Source organism: Gavialis gangeticus, unplaced genomic scaffold, assembly GCF_001723915.1.
Source record: "Gavialis gangeticus isolate Ggan-Ray unplaced genomic scaffold, GavGan_comp1, whole genome shotgun sequence".
NCBI classification, from domain to species: Eukaryota; Metazoa; Chordata; order Crocodylia; family Gavialidae; genus Gavialis; species Gavialis gangeticus.
The window spans coordinates 27,086,389-27,105,656 of NW_017728995.1; the positions used below are offsets into that span (position 1 = coordinate 27,086,389).

The window sequence follows — 19,268 nt, forward strand, 5'->3', positions numbered from 1 at the left end:
TAACAGTAACTGAAATTCAGATTATAGCATAGTAAAACTAGTGGTTCTCAAATCACACTAAAATTTATATGCTGTTTTAGTTAACTCTCTCTTAAAATTAAATGTGGTAATAGATCATAAATGGACACTACTGAATAAGCAACAGCTAGTCCTTTCCATTTTGAAAGGCCCGTAAATTAAGAATTTATCTAAATAATTTGCAGAATGACTTGATTGACTTTCCTACTTGGACAGGCTTTCCCTGGGTGTTCTCCGAGGTGAATGTGTGTAATATTTTTGTGTGTGTTCTGCTACTTTCTGCCTACTCCTACAGTGAAATCCATAATTCTGTGTTTGAGTTCAATCTGTTGCCATGGGAATAATTCCAGCTAACTTCTGCATTACAGTCCTACCATGGGATCACATAGGAAGAAACAGCCAGTGTGGAACAATCCCAAACAAAATGTAAATCTTTTGGTAAATACCAGAAATGATAGTAGTATAGGAGTAAGGGCAGCGTATAGGGATGCATGGAAAAGAATTCTCAGCATATGGGGTTTTTCCCTCACTACAAAAATTAAGGAACATGGTCTCCATGAAGAATAAAAGTGATGGAACCAGGAACTATCCTGTAGGTATCAGTCTCACGTGTTCTGTGTATGATGTATATTCCACTTAAATAACAGAATGTCTCTAAAAACCTGTCCTGTGTCTTTCTCTTAGAAAAGCGATACTTCTTACTGACGTATGTGTTCCATCCCTTCTCTGTCCACTTATAGATGTACTCCAACAGAGTTGCTTTAAGTGACGAATTCATCGCACTGCAGCCATTGTCCAGGGCAAGGAATCAGCTGAGCAAAATTAGGTAGAGTAGGAGGGACAGTTCCTCATCAACTCTTATGCATGCTGCAGGCCAACTAACCAGCACTGAGAGAGATGGGAAGAGGCATGAATATTAGTGGGTTGAGAGGGCAATGTCTGTAGTGCAGATTCTTTCTATTTGGCATCTTTCTTGGCTTTGCTCTGTGGTTTCAGGCCAGTTGCTTCTCCTAAGTAGCATGTGTTGGACGTTCTCACAGGGGAAAAACCCTAGCATGATGCTCAACTTACAGGCAATAAATCTAGTCCTCCTTGCATCCTTTGTTAAAAATAATCAGTTTTTAGCATGGTTCCCAATGCTTTTGATTTATGTGTAGTCAAAATTAACAGTGCTTTCTGCATGTTGGACAATTCAGCTTCATAAGGCCACAGCAGGAAGGTCCATGTGTGTTAGGAAGCCAATTCTTGCAAGTTGTTTGCCCATTTTAATTTGCTTTTTACTTGTGTTGTAAGTGCAGAGAACATGTTTTTGGTGTGTGTGGGGGGGTGTACTTATGCAGCTACTAAGGCTTTTAATGTTCTTGCTTCTGTTTAGTGCATCTATGAAGTGAGTGGTGTTTTGTTTTGTTTTTAAATGTATTGTGAATGTCTTCTGTCTCCAGAGGTGTTTGGGTATCAAGTACAGGAAGAGATTTAAAGTGTGCTTGTCTGTCTAGGTGAAATACCAAAATGCTGAAACTTTTCAAGTGCACCCAAACTAAGTATGTGAAATACTGTAGTACTTAAAATCTATAATTGTCAGAATACAGCATACACAAGGATAATATATCTGACCTATAACGAAGATTTAAGCATCAATTTTTCATCGCATTCTTATCCGGGGCCCCACTTTTGCAGCAGCAAATAATTAAAGGCACAGGTTTTCTTTTCTTTGCACTTTTGCTTAGATTTGAGGCTCAGCTGATGTCTGCAAATGATTATAGGAATGAATTTTCATCCCTCAAAATAGGATAAAATAATAGAGAGGAAATTGACCTTGGAAGTATCAAGTGCTGTACTTTAAACAGATAATTGAGACAATCATGACTCAAATCCTAACGTGTATATATATCAGTTATATACTTTGTAGTTACTCTGCCAGCATGGGTTAGATCACCACAAAAAGAAATGTGAAATAATTATTCCATTCTATTTGTTTATTATCAAGCAATGGTGCTTTTGATATGACTCACTCTAGCAGAAACAACAGGAAGGCTGTAGCTCAGATATCTGAACATCAGGAGAGGTAATCCTCTGAAAATACAATGCTAATTAACGTTTAAAGGAAGGCAAATTGGCAAGATGCCCTTTTCCATTTTGGTAATCTTACCAACTTGTCTTAATTTTTTAGCTTAAAAAAAAATCATAGTTCACTTTTAAATTGTTGCCCCATCTATATCATACAAGCACTTTGCCTTTTTCAAGTCATGTTTTCATTAAAACTTGTTTGCTCATGCTCGATCAATACAATGGATGTCTTTGAGAATGTGCTGCATGGCTGTACCAAAGGAAAGGATTTATGACCTTAGGGATAAACAGTATGTGATGAGTTCTCTTAAACTGAGCAGTTTTGCAGTTGCACTACTAGACACTAACAAAAATGTAAAGCTCTCTGCAGAGGCATCATTTGAATGCTTTTCAGTGATAAAACCCTAATAACAAATTGCAAGTACATCTGTAAATTCTGTGATTCTGTAATTTTCTTCATACTAGATAATTAACTGAAAGTATTTGAAAAATTGAGAAACTTTTGTCAATTTGTATCTGATTATGTGAAGCTGACTCTAATGTAGGCCAGGGTTTTTAAACGTGGGCATCTAAAGTTAAGCACTTAAGTCTGTTACGTATTTGCCTAACAGCAGTGGCCTTATATATGTATATACACCCATTCTGTCATTGTGAGGTAGAGCAAGCAAGAACCAGGGGTATGTTCAGCCAGAGTAATACGAAACAAAGTAGGTGAAGTCTTCTCCTGAAGCTAGACTACTTCCACGTTTAGAAACATCAGTTTCACAGATGGCAAGACAACTTAATGCAGCCTGTTCTTTGAGGAGCAGTTGTGCAGTAGTAATTGTACTCCTAAAGTAAATGATGTGCAAAAATGAGCCTTTTTGGTTAAATGCTTAAAACGACACACTTTCTACAGCAGAATTTCTTAATGCAAAAAAGAACATGGCCCACCTGTGCAAGCATTTTTTATTTACATGTATAAAGTCTACAGGGGATTGCACAGGAGCTGAATTGCACAAGAAGAAATTAAACTCCCTTAGAGCGTTGGTCAGTTCAGCAAAACTGTATAATACTGAAACAGATTTCAGTATGGGGTGGCAGGTGGTTCTTGCACCTGTAGTATAGCAAAGAGCACGTGAATTAAGGGTATTCTCTGTGGATAGTCACACTGCCATCCTTTTGCAATGTAATGCAAGAGAAGAATTCGATTGCTAGATTTGCTGTCTTATTCCAAAAGCCAAGGAGATTTGGAGATGCTGCCAAATAGCTGCCATTCAAGAGCCATCTCTTGGTCAAGCCTGAGTCAGATTTCTTTTAAGTAGTTCCCCAAGTTTTCAGATGGAGCTTGGTAGCTGCCTACTAAGTGGAGCCATAATGTAGACCACTAAGAGGAAGAGTAATCATGCCCATTGTTGTTATTCTAAGAGAGGCTCCATCTATCCTGAACAAAACACTTAATTTAGGAACAACTAAAGCCAGCAGACAATTTCTGTGAAGTCCAATGGGTGTCTCCTCATCCCCTTATTTAAAAAAAGAAAAAGTTTATGTACAAAAATTCTACATGAAAAATTGGAAAAATCTGGAAATGAAGAGTCAGTTCAGTAAGCAGTTAGTTATATAGCAGTTGCCACCCCACTTCATTTATATTGCCCCTCTAGGATTAACTGAATCCCGTTTTTTGTCTCTACAGTGTTCAGCAACATATTCCCATACACTGCTTGAATTAGCGTATTGTTTTCTTAATTGTGTAGTAATCATTGAAAGGAATATAGATGCAGGCCAAACCCAGTTTTGTGTCAACTTTTTCTATTAGAAAAACTGAGTTCTATTAACTTGTTTTACTCTGCTGTGTTGGTTGCAAAAAGGCAACATTTTTTTATAATATAGATGACGTGAGATGTGTGGTGTTATGGAATAAATTGATTCGTTGCCCTTGTAGGTTCATAACTGTACATACAACACACTAGTTTATATTTTTAATTTTATAGTACAGCATCCGACACAAAGATCATCACGTCTCACTGAAAGAGAAACGCTGTTCTTGTGTTCCAGAAGATTAACTGGAATTAGAATTTTCTCCCCTTCTAAATTCCTGTTTAGACTTTTTACATTTTTTAAAAAATGATGCTGTGAGGAATCAGAATTAAGAGGAAGCGGTCAATATAAGGCAGACAGGATGACAGTGGAGAGCAACGAGGAAGTGGCTAGATGCCTGATATCCGCATTAGATTTTTCCTGTAGGTGTCCTTTTAAAATTTTTTACAAAGGAAGTGTGATACGCAGGTTGATTCAGGCTGAGGTACCCCATTAGGAGCATATACCCATATACTCATACCTTTAGTGGAGTACCTCAGGCTGGATTAGAATTACTTTGTATTTGGGGGTCTCACTTGCCTGCAACTCACTTTCAAGTTTTTATTTAGGGGATTGTAGGTGAGGTTCCAAAACGATGTGCAGCAGAAGGGATTTATTCCAGCAGATCTTGCTAGTTCTGCCAAAGTGGATCTCCTGTCCACCAGAATTACCCACGTCTAGTCTCGGCTTCTCCCCTTAACTCAGTCGCTGCTCCTTACTTTTCTCCCACCTCCATGCACTCCTGCTTTTCCTGGAGCTCTCCCTGTAAAGGCTGGAGAACATGGCTCTTCATACCAATTCCAGTCCAAACTCATTGTGTTGTAACTACTGCCTCGTTGTGATTCCTCTCCTTAAGTATAGTCACGTTTGGTTCTAGTTGGCAGCTCCCACAACAGAGCCTGGGGCCAGAAACAGGCCCCATTCTGTGCCCAGTGTAACTCGACCAGAGCCCACCCTTCCCCATAAATGCCTCTGCGCACCAGTAAAGGTTGTTGACAAATTATATTCTATGGTAACATTTCTATGCTCCGATTAAATCATTCGTGATTTGCATGGCGTTGCTGATGACGTGCAGAAGTTGTCGTCGTCTTTCTTCCACATAAGCAAATGGGCATTGTTCTATCGAGAACATGTCGCGTAGTTTTACAGATTGGTGTAAAAGTGATTACTGTGTTTGTAAATTAACCTGAATGTGGTGCTTTATAAGATTTGTTGCTTTTCTGTCCTTCTAGATGGAAGACGAAAAGGGTTCAGTCAGCTCAGCATGTGACTTTGCTGAAAGCAGGCACAGAGGGGAGGACAGTAGGCAGCTGCTAGCTGACCCATCTAGCCAGCAGGACAGTTCTTGCGTTCACTAGGTAGTACTCCCACTCTCCCATAATGTGTGTAGTCAGTCATGGAATCATCCTTAAAATTGCCATGCTTTTGACATTTACAAGAGAACGTACAAAGTGGCATGTTTTTTTGGGTTTTTTGCTTAACAGACCAAATCACTAATTCTAATGCATAGTCAGTATTTAGTTGTTTTATTTTCCTTGATTCATTACATTGAAGCTGTCCATTATCCTGTGAAACATTTTTCATTACAGCAACATCCGATACTTCACCTCTGAAATATAACTTGGAGGACACGCTTAGGGTTTTCCAAAGAGCGTTTTGGACTCAGTCCAAAATCTTGTGTCTCATTGCATTCTGCTCTGCATTTGTGCCTCTCTTAAATCAGGATGTCATCTTACATAAAATAAAAATATAGTCGGTTTTATTCACAGAAGGTAAGATTTCAGGAGATGCAGGTGATGAGAGGAGATTCCTCACTAAGTGGGGGGGAAAAAAATAAAATCTTGTTCCAGCAAGCAAATATAAAGAGAACATACCACAAAACAGGCCTCCACCCTATTTATTTTCAGCCTGTGTCCTTGCCACACTCTTATGTTTGTCTTTATTAAGAATTAACTGGTGTAGTTGACTTAAGGAAGGAGAGAGTTTGGGATCTCGATGTGGCATCAGGTGTTCACAATTTGGGAGCATCAGAAGTAGTACTTCCAGAGCATTTAGTGTCCACTGTTGTAAGGAGGGGATAAAAGTAGCAAACATGCACTCTTCCTATTGACCTACATACGGTCACGGTCACTTTCTCAAACAGGTGGCACTAATTTTTAAATCCCAGTTAAAGCCTTGGGTACATAATAGGCCACTGTTGCATAGCATAATGGCAGAGGGCTAAATTGACTCTAAGCTCATTAGAAATATGGTATTATACATTTCACTTTTTAAAAAATGTTTTTTGCAGTGCAGCTCACCAGCTTTTAATGTTTTTGTAGCTGATATTCATTTCAAGGTGTGGGGGGGGGTTTCCAATCCCAGTAAGTCTTATTTGCCCAGGAAAAGCACAGGATTCTAGAGTCAAGGGAGACAAAGGTGGTTTTATGCTCCCATGTCCTGGAGGCAGCTGTTCTTATCCTCTTGGTACAAGTTTGTGCAGCCCCGTTGCGGGGGTGGGCAAAATACAGCCTGCGGGCCAAATCTGCAGTGGGTCCCTCGGCCCCACCCAGCATAGGCACAAGAGGCAGACCAGGCTGTGGTGTGTGCAGCCAGCCCCACTGCCCCTGGACACCATGCCACTGGGGCGGCGTGGCTGTCCGACTCCATTTCCCAGCAGCCCAGTGGCGGCGGCTCCCTCCAGCTGTCTGTTGGACCCAACCCCACTGCCCAGGCACCCTGGCCCGTCCAGCCAGCACCCACCACCAGGGACGGGACCCATGCAAGTAGGGTGCTTGGCCAGGCATCCAGGAGCAAGACAGGCAGGGGGGCCAGAGAGACCCCAGGATTTTGGGGTGGTGACAGCATGGGGCCAGAGCCTGGGGCAGAGCCACGATCCGCTGCGCACACGGCCCCGTTTACATCCAGCCAGCCAAGTGCCCTGCCCACATAGCCCATCTTCAAGCCTGTGACAGGGGTTTTTGCTGAACTGTGTGTCTCACGGCCCCACATAATTGGCCACCCCTGCCTTATTGGCTGCTTTTTGTAATAACCTTCAAGTGTCATTTATACCAGCTGGGGATTGTTGGAGTGCAGCCTTGCTTTGACTGCATCCCTGATGCATCTTCTGACACGAACTCCAGGGGCAGGTAGCTCTGGCTCTGCACCAGACAGAAATCCCCACAACTGAGTGGTAAAGCCAGCCTCACGGCTCCTTCAGCTCATGGAGTAAGGGCTAGGTTCTGGTTCATAAAATATCTATAGAAAATGGGTTGCAGTCAGACTTACTGAATAGCAAATTGGCTTGTCACTAGCACAAATAAATTGAGAGGTAGCATACATCTGCTAGTAATGGCCCATCTGTAGAGACTGAGAGAAAATTATAGGCAAGTATGCGGGATATTAGGGAATACATATCCTGTATAAATAAAGGAGTTCTTTTTTTATTTGATCAAATAGCATAATATTTTTTCTGATAATTTATCCAATAAAAAAACTGCATATTCCTGAGTTGGAGTCCCAACCTTAATGTCCCCCATGAGATATTTTTAAGGCACTGTTCTGTGATATATTAAATCACCTGCTGAGAAATGTCATCAATTTATCATGACTTTTTAAAATTTTGGTAGGAGCTGAGAGCAGTCATTGCTTCTGTGGGGATACTTGTTACATCTTGGGAATAACCCTAGCTGCTAGCACAGAAGTTTTTATATCCTAAATCTTTGGTGGGATTAATTAACAGCTACCCTCAATCTGGACCTGTTAGCTGGTGATCATAGATATGTTTCTGATTCGAAAAAAGATGTTAGTGTAAATTGACCCAGTAGGTAGTCAGATTATTTTAACAGTTGACAATATCTAGGATTAAATTGCTTACCTCTCCATCTTTAATTATTATGCTGCTTTGAATAAATATTCTCTTGCCCAGTATCTATAATTAGGTATTATACTTCTCTCTGAACTCCTAGTATCTGTCTTGCCTGTACTGAGACTACCTTGGTAGTGAATGTATTTTATTTCTCCCTCACCGTGGTCAAATGAAAGTTGGTTTTATTAGGCAAGCTGGAGTGAAGAATGTCCTTGAACCAGTAGTGAGAGAACCCAAGTGAGATATTTGCTCAGCAGCCTGAATCACACTGCAGCCACTAGCTAAATGTTAATGAGGAGTATTTTTTTTATTCCTAAACACTAGAATAAAAGCTTGGAGATCAGAAAAGTTTGAACAGCTGGGGCTTATTCCAGGGAGACATGAAAGAGGGTGTACCAAGTATTTTATTTTGAAAGAAATCCTCTTAGCGCAAGCCACAGTACATCTAGGAAATACTGGGCATGTTTGGAGAACATTTGTTCCCAAAGTAACAACATCACTTACAGAATTGTACTCACGTACATCAACCACATTAGCATGAGAGGTGGCATTTAGGCAGCTGATTAATGCAAAAAAATGCTATACATTTTTTTAGCCCATCTGATTCTTTCTTTACACCCCAAGTACAGTATTGTTTTGTGTTTCATTATGTTCATAGTTGCATAAAAAATGAACAGTGGCATGTACTTGTTCCCAGACGTTCACCTTTCAAACTCCAGCCCCTAATGGAAATGGTTTATTTCTGTTGTATCACCTCTCATCAGATGCATTGTTAATATAATTGTACTGTGCTGAGCACAGTATATGATTAGTACTGAACCAGTCACTGCTGATCCTGGCATACTACCAGTGCTTCTGGTCACAATTATACTATCTGCTGTGATGGTTCAAGCTTTACCTAGAAGCGATTATCATAATATAGAGATTTTAAAGCTATTTTGGCTTTATAATTAAATCCTGTCTTTAGGACTATCCTTTGCAGTTCTTTTGCTTCTATATCTAAAGTATTTACAAGCACGTGATGCTTCTTTAACTTAATGTTCCTTACAACAATCTCCAGAGCCTAAGGACAACTGATAAATGTGCCATCAGGAGGTGGGACCTAGGTGGGAATTGAAAAGCACATGCATGACGAGATGGGGCCTGGCCCCCTGCAGGTTGTCTGCTTTCCTGTCCACTAAGGTGCCAAGCTAGCCAACTGGCTCTCTTGTGCCCACCCAGTCTTGCTAATTAAAGCTTTCCTGGCCTTTTCAAAAGCCTTTTGCACCTGTTACCTACCCTGCTGTCCCTCCTTCCTTCCCTTCCTTTAGCTGTAGTGTGGGAGCTATGATTTTCAGGAAGCTGCAGGTCTGACAGTCTGCTCTGAGCTCAGGAGGGAATTTTTCCCATCAGACCTGCCCAGGAAAAGACCTGGTAGATTTTTATTTTTAATTTTTTTACTTTTGTTGCAGCACCAGGCTTAGTTGAATTAAAAGCAATAGGATTTGAAAGTTTAACATTAGGAAAGGCAAGATTGTTTGCTCATCGAGTACTTTTAGCCAAAGGCCACTGCAGGTAAAGGTCAAAGAGCCCATGTCTCAGAGGTACAAGAGATGGTGGACTGTGTGCCCATAAGAGAAGGGAGGCTTGAATTCTTTATAGACTGGAATTGCCTGCCTCTGGCAACCGCTAATACCTTCCCTCTTTCAGGGGAGTGATAAGAAAGGTCTTTGGACTAAGCGCAGTTCTAGGGCAGGGCAAACAAAGTCTAACCAGCTTTTTTGGTTCAGTTTTGTTATATGGTGGGAGCCATTTAAATATACCTGTCTGATATATCAAAGGGCAGGTGAGCACACAGTACCCTTCCCAGGTGATAAATTTAAATAGTTAAGACTTGCTACTGAAATGTGCATCTTATTCATTTGCCTGTAGATTTCTTCTGATCAATATTTTAAACTATTTGAGTTAAGTAGCTCCTGCCATAGTAGGTTTGTATTTCCTTTTGGAAATGCAGGGCAGAAAAGGTGTTTAAATTATTTTCTCTCCAACTTTCAGTAGTGCTAAGCTTTTAGAATTTAATGTAGGCTGCAGTAAAAGAGTATTCAAGTCAAATCAGTAATGAAAGAACAGTGAAATCTGACGGTCTCCGTGTCGTTTCTTTGTTGATTCTGGTTTGTTTCACACATACTAACAAACTTCCTCCTGCTCATTCATGGTTCATTCAACTATTCCTTATTTTAGCATGAATGTAACTGATGGTTCTTAATGTCTCTTGTTCTTAGATAACAACCAGAAATGTTTTTGCTTTCCTCCCCACCTTCCCCAAAATGAGAGGTAAATTCTTTAGGTATGGAGTTAAATGAATTACCAGTTTACCTTTGCAAGCTCCAATCCTTATCCTTGCTTCATAATGGGAGGCTTATCTAGTTCACAGACAGTAATGCAGCATAAAATTTCATACTTGTGTCTGAAAGATAAGACATTAGGTTGGCATAAAAATTTCCCCTTATGATTTAATGGGCATTGTTTAAAAATAGATACTGAGCCTGTTTGCTAGTAATGGGATCTGACTTCCTGCAGGAAGTTGTACTTTGCAGTTGTTTTTGAATGATAAAAAAAATATATATTACTTTTAGATGGGTTGTTACATTTTACTCGGTTTCACTCTAAAGCCTCTCTTTTGCTGGTGGATGGTAACTACAATGGAAGGGATCTTCATTTTGAGTCAAATTGGCATAGCTCCACTGAAGTCATAAAGCTGTGACCACTTACAGCAGCTGCCCCATAAGGTCATAACTAGGACACAACAGCAGACGGCTTGCCAACCAGCCCACTTGCGGTCAGAAAAGTATCTTTCATTCCAGTTTGCTGGGTGTGCATGTGAAGTTGATGCAGAACCATGGCCATATGTTGAACAAGACCATCCAGAAGCAGAGTAAAACGGTGTCTAAGATTCAAAGTTTACAGTAAACAGGGGAAAAGCAAATGGTACTTTTGCTAAGGGGTCACAGTGATTTTGTTTCCTATAACATAGAAAAATATTATTAACGCGTACCAACTTGCCATCTTCAAACGTTATCAGATAGGTGGATAACTTTATCGCTTGCCTGTACAAATAACAATTCATTTCTACTTTTCCTTCCACTTCAGCTTGCTGAGACAGGTTCAGGTGTCAACTGCTTGGACTCCATGTGCTGCTTCTCAGATGGGGAAACAGCATGCACATCTGTTGGAAGAATGCTGGACCGACTGATAGGAAGATGTAGTCCAACCCGGGTCACCAGGTGTGGAATTTCTCTCAGTAGCCTTTGCTGCAGACGATCCTCCTATAAACTGGAACCTGATGAGCCTGCAGCAATAGAGGTTTAGCAAACCAGTTGCAGGCTTTGCATAATTAAACAGAAAATGCTATTCTTTATAGTGCTTTTTTGAACCTAAAAGATCAGTTTCTTGCTTTTTGAGAGTGCTTTTATTAGAAAGAAAGAAAATGATTCTTGAAGAGACTTCTGTTGAAACTTTTAGTTTGGCTTTTCTAGTACAAAATTCTTGTAAACGTGGTATTTTCTCTTGATTTGTACATCCTTCTCTTTAGAAATCAAACCTCACTGTGCTGTTGGTTTTCCTGATTTGAGCTTTTTGCCTTCACAAATCAGGACTTCTTTGTAAATTCAAAAGGTTTTTCCTTTCTTTCTTAATGTCAGTCCTCCAGATAGTCACAGTTGAGCTTGCATTGCATCCAAAGATATACAAAAGGCTCACATTTTCCCCCTAAATATAACTCCATCTCTAAAAGATGTCTTTAGATTTTTTCATCCATCAGTGGGTATGAAAATTGAATATTTTTATAATATGACTTTTGTAATCTGTTTCTAAAAACAAGTTCATTGACAGAGCAAAGCCTTCAAGTTCTGGCCTGTTATTTCAGTGTGTTCATGTGCATCAAGTATGTCAGCAAATTCTAAGTGCCATTCAAAAGTATGTGCTAAAGAAATGTCGTTTTCTTTAATTATATACACTAAAACACCTATTGATGGGGAAAACTAGATTAGAATAAGCAGAAATACTTATAAAGGGTAATGCTGACTACTCACTTTGGGCCTAGCTATGAAAAATTATAAAGCTATCTTAATTCCTGCTAAAATAACCGTTTCTGGAAAGTAAAGAGGGCTAGCTAACAAATATGGAATTATTTGGGGGTAGAAATTAAAAATAACCTTTTGTACATCGTGGTCTGTCAACCTCTGAATGATATCGTAGTCCTTCATTATTTGAAAAGCCAAACCTGAAAAAAATGTGCACTTCTCATTTACGAGGAGATTCACTTAATATTCCCACAACTGTCTTTTTGTTAAAGGACACAGTATCATTCATCCCAGTAAAAGCTTGTATGGGTAATTTATACTGACATGCTTAGTCGGTTCTGATTTTACCTTTAGGTGTTAATTCGGTACGTAGCACATCTCAGTTTGAGCGTTCTTGTGTTAACACAGTGTCTGTGGTTCCAGTCACCTTCTCCTACTCTAGCTTGCTTATGAAATTTTGTTCACTATTTCTATAAATCTAGGGGGTAATTATGCAAAATTGTCTCATTCCTTATAAAAAGTAACTGGTATGAACAAGTACGTTTTTTAATCAAAAATCTTGCTGTATAGAAAGCAGGCATGATCTATAAAATAAACGGTTTAATAGACTTTTTAAACTACAAGATGAGCATTTAATTGGTCTAAAATCAACATTTCTCTAATGGGTGCTGTAGGGATCTTTTATTTCATGTTGTCCTCTGTAGACCATGCAAGCTGTGCTTTGCACCTAGGTGGAACTTCTATTTTTCATGCTGCTTTTTAAAAAATTTTAATGTCATTTAATAAGTGGTACTTCTTTTGATCAAAAATGTATTTTGGTATTGTATGGCTTTGTAAAGGTAGGTATGGTCTGTTTTCCATTCTGCTTTGTGACTTTTTTCAGATTTTTTACCATTTCCTCCCTTCTCTGTGTGACCTTTTTTCCTCTCAGATGTCATATTTGACAGAATATAAAGCACTTTCAATACTGTGCTATTTCTCGGGCTTCTTGTGTGTTGCCGTATGTCATCTTTTTCCAAAAGACCATCCTGTCTGGCTTAATAATTTTAAAAGTCCCATTCTTACTGCTGTTCCAGTGTTTATTATACTCAAATGGTTCTTTCACAACCGTTTCGGTTTCACATTAGCCCTTCTCCTTGTGAAACTTTACAGGAACAGAATCCATTTGGTTTATTTCTTATTGTCTCTTTCTGTATGACTTCTGCTCCTTGCCTTCAGCATTTATATTGAAAGTCTAGTCTAAAAGCCAAGTGGCAGTAGGAGGATATATTTATGTTCTTCCCCTACACTTGCCTTATAATATGTGAAAGTCCTTGAACATTTTTGTTGAACATACCAATTACAGAAGTCATACGAAGCAGTTGCAAGCTGTGAAATGCTGAAGGTACAATTAAGTGTTTTTAATTCCCAAAATATATTTTACTTAAGCATACATCAGACTTAGGGACAAATACTGTTAATAGTCTGTTAACCAACTAATATTGTTAGAGGACCACAAAGTTCTGAGTGGAGTCGTCTGTTGTGTGCTGTGACTGTGGCATTAAACAAATGCCTTGTTCCACCCTAGGCGTAGCGGCATATCATGAGTGAGCAAAGTGCCACCTTTATATATGCGGTTTGTAAAAGCGCTTTGTACTCCGTCACAATGAAGGGCGCTCTTAAAAGGACCATTGCTAAGAATAGGGTTTGCATTCGCATCTAATAGGTGCACCCAATATTCTGTCAAATATGATTTCTGGATATGAAATGAAATGGGCTATCAGGACCTGGATGAGAGAGAACTCTTTTCTTTGATCAAGGTGATACAAATGCTTGGAGTGGAGGGCATTAGGCATTGGTACTTAACCTCTTTGCTGTTGTTAAAGACATTCTTCAAAATCCATTTTTTCATGATTATATTCATCATCTGAACTAGAATAGAAATGTTTCTTTCAAGCTGGTGAACTGTCTTTGTGTGTCTTCCGTTAGATAGTCTGTCAGCTCATCGGTCCATAAGATATTAAGAATTCTAGATCACACGAGTTCTCGTGATAGAAACCTGCCGTTAGTAATACAGCTGTCAAGGTACTTGCGTTTAGTAGTTGTGGAGAAACAGCAGATTTCTGACAGAGATGCATTTCGGAGAATAAAAGTGTTTCTACTCGTGGCTGTTTCCCTTCGCACCCCTGATTTTCAGTTTTTAATCTAAATACATTAAAGTTTAGTAATACTGCCAAAAGCAGAGGCATGTATAGAGTTTCACCATCTAGAGAAGTGACATGTTCAGGGTGAAAAGCTTTGTTTGTTTATCTCAATCAAAGCCAGTAATAGCTTTGGGTATTTTTTTAAATCTCCTGAGACACAATTTAGCTTAAATCTAGCATAGCCGATAGTCAAATACGTTAATGCCTGTAGTTAACTAATTAAGTAGGTGAAACCAGTTCCAAGTTAAATAGTTCCTGCATCTTCATTAAAACATAAAAATAAAATCACATTCCACAATTAGCTCTGCATATTCAGAGACTTTATTAGAATGATTTTACCATGCCAAAAATAAACTGTAGCATTCACTGTGCCTGAATCTGCACACACGTTAGTCCAGTTATCTCAAAGCGTAAGTATCAGAACGCTAACGATGCAAACCCAATTATAAAAAGGTATAGCTGTTGCAGTAGCTTAAGCCACAGCAACATTTAGTAGTTTGCTCTCTCTGTATACCAGCAAATTCACAAAATACCTCTTGCCATTTGTGCAGTGCAGAACAGTTTCAAGGGTGGGAATGAATTGTAGGCATTAGGACAGAATTAGCTGGCTACGGTTTTAAAAGGAAGTTTTATTTTTGGCATATCATGACAAAATTCTTCATTTGTTGCTTTTATAGACTATTCTCCTCTCCTCTCAAGTTTATAGGTTCCCAGTCAGCCAAACTTCTCTTTTATTATTGCTTTAGATCATGGAGCTCATCGGATCCCTTCTATACCAACGACCGAAGCATCTTGACTCTCTCCACAATGGACTCAACTACTTGTTAACAGGGACATTTGTTAATGCCTTGTGGAAGCCATATGGTGCTCACCTACCTATACTAGGTTATAAGAAAGTTCAGTGCTATAACCCACCCTAGAAAATCTACCAGAATAATGCAGACTACTAAATGTACAAACCTTGTGGTCTATCCTGTAGCATAGAAACACATACAACTGAAGGTCGATCTCTCTTCTAATCATAGGCCTAAATTGCTAAATAGTTGCATATTGAGAATGTGCTTTTTCTCTGACCATTTACTGTTTGAAGTACCATTTTAACGGATGGAAGTCCTGTGTCTGACATTATTTGGGATGTCAGGAAGAGGCAACAACCACATTTCTGCTCCCAGATCTAGGTACCTGAAGGTACTGACTTGTTTTTAAGTCTGGTATCATACTTTTAAGTAGACTCTTTTCCCCCACTTCAAGACATTTATATATAGATATATTTATTCTAAATTCATATTGTGCCATCTCCTTATATTCTTAGCAAATTGAAAATAAAGAAAGTTCTTATTTCTTCCATGGGCAGAACAGTTAGCAAGTAGAACATAGCTTTATGGTTATCCTACTCAACATTTTTGTAAAGCAGTTGAAATGCCATGCAGGCATTTGTGCTGGTGTAGAAATGGCAATAAACTAGTAGCCACTTCCTATAAATCATTCATAGCTTACATAGAATGGAATGGTATAAAAAAAGTTTACAGCTGCTGCTTGTTCTTTTCAAATAATGTTCAGGAGTCGCTTGTTCTCTATTATGCTCTACATGTTTTAATAATTATTGATCCTGATATGGAATAGCGGGGGAGAAAGATGCATATGAAATGGATTCTGCATCTCCCTGGCGCAAATTCAGTAAATGTAAACAATATAATCCTTTTAAAGTTGGCGATTTTTTTTGCATGTTTTATTCTTTCTAATGTATTTATACTTTACCATGTTGTACTTTGAAGACCTAATTAAGCATTAGTTATCTTCATCTGTCTGAAGGATCTGACACATTGATGGCAATGTTTTGATATACAGTTACACCAATAAAAATAAAATTGCACATGTGTTACTTTGGACAGTACTGCACATTTTTTCAGGTGCATTTTCCAATATAAATGTGTTTTCAGATTCTGGGACTGGATAGGAAGTCTTGCAAATTCATTCTTTAACAGGTGATATTGAGAGACACCAGCTAGCAGAATTGTTGAGTCAACTAGCTGCAGATGTTGAAAACTGAGAATTGGAGGCGATTGCAGCAGCGATGCTGACGATCCCCCTTGCCAAGTCGGTTGTTGGCAACCCTAAAATGTGTAGATTGGCGGAAGTGATTCCAGTGCTGGGACTGCATTTTCTCATGTTGGTTTCAGGCTCCGAATCTCCATAAACATGTGACATTTTTGAAACGCAGTAAGTGGAAAGTTGCATCTGCAAAATTCAGAGCTGGTATTTGCTGCTAGCAAAAGCAGGCTGCTGTGGAGGTAGGACAGAGTCTGTCTTACCGTTATATTGCCTAATGCTACTTAGCCTGGATATTACGGGAGGTAGAGCTGTAGGACACAGTGGTATATATGTACATACCCACAGCTTGTCTACTTTGCAGCTGTCTTTTTGGAGTTGTAGTGCAGGCAAACTAGATGGCTTACACTGGTTTTCATAATGGAGACAAAACCTTCAGAGCTTTCTCCATGGCGCGCAAGCTGTTTGAGGAGGAGTTTGTCTCCGTTACCCAAGTCCCAGATTCTGTGAACTGGAAAAAAAAATGATGTGCCTAATTATCTTCTCAGGCTGAAGTGAATAGATTTTACTGAAATCAGTAGAGAAACCAAGCTCAGTGACAGGTGAATTGAGCCCCGCACAGAGATTTTCTTGGCAGTAATATTTGAGGGAACTACATGGAGTCTGAAAATGTCTTAATTTTGTTGCAGTATAAAGGAAGGGTTGCCAGTCGGTGTTCCCTGAATAACCTTTTTGTGGAACTACAAAATTAAAAGAAAATCTCTTCCTGTTTCTCTTGGCCACATACGTTTCTTTATAAGATTAGTTAGGAGTCTGACTTAAATACACCGGCATGTTGTTTCTCTTCCTGAGAGTGTTTATCTTGCCACATTTACCTGGGAAATATCTTAGGAAATACTTTCTTTAAAAAATTCTGGTCCGATATCTGCTGTTTGTAGCTGTTGTTGTTTTGAAGACATTGTGTGTTAATTCCCAAAAGCAGTCCCATCCGTCCGTCATTCATAGCTTGTTTAATCATCCAGTGATTTCAGTGTTGCCATCTAGTATAATTTGTTCGTGTAATTAGTGTGTCATGTATGACAATCTAAATTAGGGTCTCTCTCTAGAAAAAGGAAGAGGCTGCCAAAAAAGAACCCAGCTCCAAGCATTTCTAACAAGCCCGTATCATACGTGTATACTTTGTGTTTGGTTGTACAAATAAAAGGTTGAAGACATTTGTGCCAAAGAAGCAAAATTTTAGCACTGAAGAATAATTTACCTTCATGATGTCTTTCAAAAATGTCCACCTCTCATCCCCCTGCCCGCAACTGCCCCTTCCCAGGGTGTAACCATGCATTTAAATGGCTTTTCCTGAACTTAAGAATTCATCTGTCTGCAGAGGTATACTTTTCTAGATGCAGTAAAACTTCATCAGCAATGTTTTATTTCCCATTAACAGGGATGCATAATTGGCTCCCCCAGGACTTGGTACTGACCTAATGACTGCTTAAGAAGGAAAGCAACGATATTGTTTGTAACGCGCCACAAATCATTTAAAATTGGCTTTGCTCCAGAAAGGCACTTGTATAGTTTTGGGAGCGTTAAAGTATACGTTAAATGCTGACTTTTAGATTTGGTAGTACGTGGGATGTTGCACAAAGCAGAGTCAATCATGCAGGCTGCGTTCTTTGTATCCAGCCGTAACTATTGATCTTTCTGATTCAAGACCAGAAGGCAGGAAGAACAGTTTGCGGTGCCCAGGTGATGTACTAGACTCACCTTCAGCCTTGTCACCCACGAGGCATATACACAGGATTCCCAGAGGTGTGTGCTTTTCCTGCGGGAAAGTCTACATCTTCATGCACTTTAACACCAATGACATGACAGACACAGTCTCCTTTTCCTGCGTGTTTGAAAGCAGTACATGGGCTTACCTTTTCCACAGCCACCTTTGGAATTAGATTAAATTCTTGGTAAGTCTTAGCACCTGCTCTGGGAAAGTTGCTTTTTCAGATGATGCATTTTCTATTGCTGAACATATGCTACCTTGCAGCAAACTCTCTAGAAACTGTCAAATGGGAAAAGTGTCCCTTTTTTTTTAACCTTATAATGACTTCACAACCTAAAATATAACTAGTCCACTTTATAATGGGAACCCAATGGAAGGGAGTGCCATAAACTTTGACTTTACAGGTCCAGAATAATTTAATGTTTTCTAGTGCAAAAAGTTATTTTAAAAGCTTTATATAATTTATCATGGTAGGCAACTATCATTCTTTATTGGGACTATTTAGTAACATTTTTAACATGTTATTCTTTTATGACAGGGCAAGAAGCATTGCATCTTTAAATAATGACATCTAATCTATAGGGTTGTTAATTGTTAAATCTGACCCACTTCCTTTGCTTTTAAGATTAGGTTTCAAAATCTTGTGATTGATTTGTGGAGCGCAGTATCCAGAAGCACTTAAGCATCATGTATGTGCAAGACTGCCTGGTTTGGAGCCTGACTTGTTATCTTGTTTTCTCGTTGTGGCTGTACAGTAGTGATGTGGCTCTAACAGAAGTTAACCCCTGAGAATTGTGCAATGCTGCTGCAGTTCCAGATGATCACAATAATCTCTGACGGATTTACATAACTAGAGCTGGGCGAACCTTTCATAGTAGGAAAATTTCCTAAATTAGCTCTTCATATTCAAATATAATTTACAGATACTTTTTTGTAGATGTGTTATACAACTATCCCCTCTTATGAGTGGATGATAAGCTGTTTCCACTCCACTATTTATTTATTTTTTATTTTGCATGGCAGGTAATTTATCCCCCTAAGTCATATCTGGTTCCTACTTTTTATTTGAATGACTTCACTTATAAACAAGGGAAATTGGAGATTTTCAAAGGTGAATGCTTCCGTTGCTGATCATAAATCCTCATGTGAATGCATATATGAGAGATTTCCACTTTTCACAAACACGTTCCTGCAGCTAAATATCTTCCGAAAAAGGCAATTGAATAATTACCCTATGTGCTGTCCAAGCTAAACCATGCTTTCCATTCAAGCAAAGGTTTTTTTCATAGCTTCTTCTGAAGTATTCGCCTGGCTCTAGCTCTTCCATGATACATTGCTGTCTTGCAGTAAGTGTAGATTAATGATCATGCCTGTAGATATCAGACTTGTTTGGTTGTTTCCAGTCTGTATAAATGCATGGAACTTAAATCAAGCTGTGT

The 19,268-nt window shown here is 39.1% G+C and overlaps 1 protein-coding gene across 3 annotated transcripts in view; it reads left to right on the forward strand.

The window, feature by feature from the left end:
* Window positions 1-16,703, forward strand: part of ATP11B (ATPase phospholipid transporting 11B (putative)) — a 116,565-nt gene extending 99,862 nt beyond the window's left edge. The window contains exons 29-30 of one of the 3 annotated variants that reach the window (XM_019503356.1): window positions 10,898-11,031; window positions 14,759-16,703. In XM_019503356.1, the coding sequence (XP_019358901.1) occupies window positions 10,898-11,031; window positions 14,759-14,840 (216 nt within the window). In that variant the 3' untranslated portion in view covers window positions 14,841-16,703. Of the gene's footprint in view, window positions 1-758; window positions 845-10,897; window positions 12,549-14,758 lie in introns of those variants that run through there. The other 2 variants (XM_019503357.1, XM_019503355.1) reach the window with 2 other exon arrangements.
* Window positions 16,704-19,268: the final 2,565 nt, after the last annotated feature.